This window comes from Oratosquilla oratoria, chromosome 33 (assembly GCF_046742065.1).
Source record: "Oratosquilla oratoria isolate Oo_2021 chromosome 33, ASM4674206v1, whole genome shotgun sequence".
NCBI classification, from domain to species: domain Eukaryota; kingdom Metazoa; phylum Arthropoda; class Malacostraca; order Stomatopoda; family Squillidae; genus Oratosquilla; species Oratosquilla oratoria.
The window spans coordinates 3,179,308-3,184,307 of NC_134809.1; the positions used below are offsets into that span (position 1 = coordinate 3,179,308).

Below are 5,000 nucleotides of genomic sequence, written 5' to 3' on the forward strand. Positions count from 1 at the left end.
CACGCAAGCCAAACGCAGGCAACACCATTTTTGGATAACAAAGGGAAATATTCACTAAGTGATGTGAGGAAGAATGAGAGTTTAAAACAGGGGTTAGTTAACATTCACAGAAGTGAATTCCCTGAGAAGTACCTGTTTTCTTTGTCTCCTTTCGGCAAGAAGAAGGTAATGAGGCGTCAGAAATCAAGAAGAGTATTTTGTTGTTCTTTAGAAAAATTAAGCGCCTAGAGGAGGAGTTTAAGAACAATCCAGCTCAACAGATGAGTCTTGAGGATCTTACAGATTACGATGGAGATATAAACCATGAAGAAGAGAAGTGATTTGTATCTCACTACTGGGCTAGATACAGATCGTTTATATCCAAAAGTGGTTGGTTTAGCGCGAAAGAAGTTTTCAGATCCTATTATTTCGACATGAAATGCAAGCAGCCCGTAGGGCTGGGCGCCGAAGGGCCGAGCCCCCACATAGCGGGGTCGGGCGTAGCCCGTTGCTAGTATATATATATATATGTATATATATAATATATATATATATAATATATATATATATGTATATATATAATATATATATATAATATATATATATATGTATATATATAATATATAATATATATATATATATATATATATATATAAAAGGGGGGGGGCTCGGATAGGCCAGAATGACCTCCCACATACCTCGCACGTTTTGACAAGACATCTCGGACAATTTCACCAGGGCATACTGACGATCGGACATTTTGACCAGGGCATTTTGGCGAGCGGACATTTTGACCAGGATATTTTTGCGGTCGGATATTATGACAAGTACATTTTGGCGATCGGATATTATGTCTAGGACATTTTGGCGATCAGATATTTTGACCGAGGCATTTTGGCGATCGGACATTTTGACCAAGACATTTTGGCGATCGGACATTTTGACCAAATATTTTGGCGATCGGACATTTTGGCCTATTTCTACGTACGTACCTGGATTTCATGAGTTGGTAGAGGTTCTCCTTCATGTACTCGAAGACGAAGTAGAGGGTGTCGTTTTCTCTGATGACCTCCTTGAGCTTCACTACGTTGGCGTGACTCAGTTTCTTCAGGGACTGGAAGGAGGAGGAGAGGAACTGTCAGTCGCTGAACGAACTGACAACGGGTTTTATGGTCTCGATATGATAAGCGTTATGATGTCACGAGAGGGTGTTAAGGCGAGATGATGATGACACCAATAACGATAACAATAATAGTAGTAGTAGTAGTAGTAATTACAATAATAACAAATATTTGTACTAATGTTGGTTATAACAATAATGTTAGTAACAATAATGATGAAATTAATAATGATAATAATAATACGAGTAATAATAACAATTATAATAATAATAATAATAATAATAATGATAATGATAATAATAATGATAATAATGATAACAATGATGATAATAATAATAATAATAATAATAATAATAATAATAATAACAATAATAATAATAGTAATAATAATAAGTAATAATAATGACAACAATTATGATAACAATAACAATAATAATGAATACAATAACAATAATAATATAAAAAAATACCGGTAATAATAATAACAGAAATTATAATAATGATAGTAATAACAATTATAATAATAAGAAAAAGAATAATAATAATGATAATAAAATCATGGTAACAACAATAGTGGTAATGCTATTAATGATAACAGTACACAGACATAAGTCTTGCCATATTTTTCAAAATATTTCGTCATTGCAAAGGAACACAGCCTATCTCTCGAACGAAGCACAAAGAAACATAGGACAACACTTTGCAGACTTTGTTCTGGCTAATGCTAAAAAAAAAATCTAAATCCATGGATTAGATCACACTGCATGTGATATGTGTACCCACTCCACGTGCTCAACATCACACTCTAATTACTATATGACTGATGACGTCAGATGATTTCTTCATCAGGGAAGTGGGCTAACCAGAGAATATTGATCCCCCGAAGGCATTTCAAAAGCATAAAATAAAAAAACAATATAGAATAAGAATTAAATAGAAGAGAAATGAAATAAGATTAAATTGAAAATAAAGTCAAGATGAAATATAAGGTGAATAAAAATAAAACCAAAAAGCAAATAAAAAGAATAAAATAGAAATAAAATTAAAACAAAATAAAAAGAATAAAGTAAAATGAATAGAAATAAAAATATAAAAATAAAATGAAAGAACAATTAAGAAAAAAAATTGAATTAAACATTAGCCATAACAAAAACTGCAAATTTCGCCATTTGTGTCACGTGGGTCCATTTCTAGTAAACGGAAACAACTAGATGAAACCCGACCTAGATCCTCGCCTCGGCCTAGATGCAAACATCTGGCCCTAGTGAGAGTCGGGGGGGGGGGGGCTCGCCCTGCCCCCGATAACTACACTACACAGGTGTAAAACCTTAGTACATGTGCGGCTTGTGTGTTGCGTATTGCATGTTGTATGTTGCATGTTGTGTTCTATGTTCTGCGTTGCTTGTTACGTGATGCGTGTTGGTTGTTGCGTTTTATATGTTCCGTATTGCATGTTGCATGTCCCATGTTTCATTATGTGTATTGCATGTTGCGTGTTGCATGCTGCATATTGTGTGTTCCATGTTCCATATTTCGTGTTGCATGTCCCATGTTCTATGTTCTGTGTTGCTTGTTATGTGATGCGTGTTGGTTGTTGCGTTTTATATGTTCCGTATTGCATGTTGCATGTCCCATATTTCATTATGTGTATTGCATGTTGGGTGTTGCATACTGCATATTGTGTGTTCCATGTTCCATATTTCGTGTTGCATATCCCATGTTCTATGTTCTGTGTTGCTTGTTATGTGATGCGTGTTGGTTGTTGCGTTTTATATGTTCCGTATTGCATGTTGCATGTCCCATATTTCATTATGTGTATTGCATGTTGCGTGTTGCATGCTGCATATTGTGTGTTCCATGTTCCATATTTCGTGTTGCATGTCCCATGTTCTATGTTCTGTGTTGTTGCGTTTTATATGTTCCGTATTGCATGTTGCATGTTTCGTGTTGCATGTCCCATGTTTCATTATGTGCATTGCATGTTGCGTGTTGCATGCTGCATATTGTGTGTTCCATGTTCCATATTTCGTGTTGCATGTCCCATGTTTCATGTTGTGTATTGCATGTCACACGTTGCATACTGTGTGTTTCATGTTGCTTGCCGAGTGTTGCATGTCCCATGTTGTGTATTCCATGTTGCGTGTTCCATATATATTGTCCCATCTTCCGTGGTGTTTGTTGCATATGCCGTGTTGCATGTTGCATGCTGCACGTTGCATGTTGCAAGTTGAATATTACGTACTGTGTTCCATCGTCCATGTTGCTTGTTGCGTGGTGCATATCCCGTGTTGCATGTTGCACATTGCATGTTGTGTATTGTAGTGAATAGCTGGCATCACTCAGATCACAGGGGAAAGTGATATGCAGTGCGGAGGGAATCAAGTGAGGTAGGTCAGTTTAAGAATTATTTATCTATCTACTTATTCATCTACCCATTTATTAATTTATTTATCTATTTATTTATTGATTTGTCTATTAACTTATTCATCTATCTATCTATTCATTAATATATCTATTTATCTATCTGTGTTGTGCTCTACAAGTGCAAAGCCTTAAAGGAAGTCACTGTTTACAAACAACATGTGAAAGTAACTTTATTGTTATGGTAACTTTAATGTAAACATAACGTTAATGTAAGAGTAACTTTAAAGTGAGAGTAACCTCACTGTGAGAGTAACTTTAATGTGAGATTAACATTAATGTGAGAGTAATTTTAATGTGAGAGTAACTTTACTGTTAAAGTAACTTTAATGTGAAAGTAAAGTTAATATGAGAATAAGTTTAATATTAGAACTTCGATGTTTGCGTAACCTCAATGTGAGAGTAACTTTAATGTGAAAACAACTTTAATGTGAGTGTAATTTTAATGTGAAAGTAACTTTAATGTGTGAGTAACGTTAATGTGATAATAACTTTAATGTGAGAGTAGCTTTAATGTGTAACTTTAATGTGAGTGTAACTTTAATGTGAGAGTAAGTTTAATGTGAGAGTAACTTTGATATTAGAGTAACTTTAAAGGGAGATTAACTTTATCGTGAGAGTAACTTTTATTGAGAGTAATCTGAACGTAAGAGTAACTTTAACGTGGAGGTAATTTTAAAGTGAGATTAACTTTAATGTGAGAGTAATTTTAAAGTGAGAGTAACTTTAAGAGTAACTTCAGTGTAAGGGTAACTTTAACGTGGGGGTAATTTTAAAGTGAGAGTAACTTTAATGTGAGAGTAATTTTAAAGTGAGAGTAACTTTAAGAGTAACCTTAGTGTAAGGGTAACTTTAACGTGGGGGTATTTAAAGTGAGAGTAACTTTAATGTGAGAGTGATTTTAAAGTGAGAGTTAATTTCAGATGAGAGTAACAGAGTAACTTTCATGTGGAAGTAACTTTAACGTGAGAGTAGTTTTAATGTGACAGTAAGTTGAAAGTGAGAGTAACTTTAATATGAGAGTAATTTTGAAGTGAGAGTGACTTTAATATGAGAATGCCTTTAAATTGAAAGTAGCTTTAACTTGAGAGGAACTTCGATTTTATAATAGTTTTAATGTTAGAGTAATGTTAACGTGAGAGTAACCTTAACGTGAGAGTAACCTAAAAGTGATAATAACTTTAATTGAGAGTATCTTTTAGATGCGAGTAACTTAAGTGTGAGAGTAACTTTGATGTGAAAGTAACTAAACGCAACTACCGGCTCACGGAAACTCGTTTGGACAAAGTCGTTTTTGTTTTAACGTTTCTGCGATCCTCTCTGCAATCTTCGGTCATTTTAGTTCCTACGATCTTAGCGGAACGGTGATGTGAGGGCCCTCTGCTTTAAGTGAACGCTTACGTGATGCTAATGTCACGTGAAGATGGTGATGTGGTGATGAAAGTGAGGCAGAGGTGGATGGTAAACTGGGGGAGAGAG

General features: G+C 34.7%; 1 protein-coding gene across 2 annotated transcripts in view; it reads right to left on the reverse strand.

The window, feature by feature from the left end:
* LOC143017709 (uncharacterized) overlaps positions 1-5,000 on the reverse strand; it is a 133,003-nt gene that overhangs the window by 29,103 nt on the left and 98,900 nt on the right. For both annotated transcript variants that reach the window (XM_076172468.1, XM_076172467.1), the window contains exon 4: positions 972-1,093. In XM_076172468.1, the coding sequence (XP_076028583.1) occupies positions 972-1,093 (122 nt within the window). The remainder of the gene's footprint in view (positions 1-971; positions 1,094-5,000) is intronic.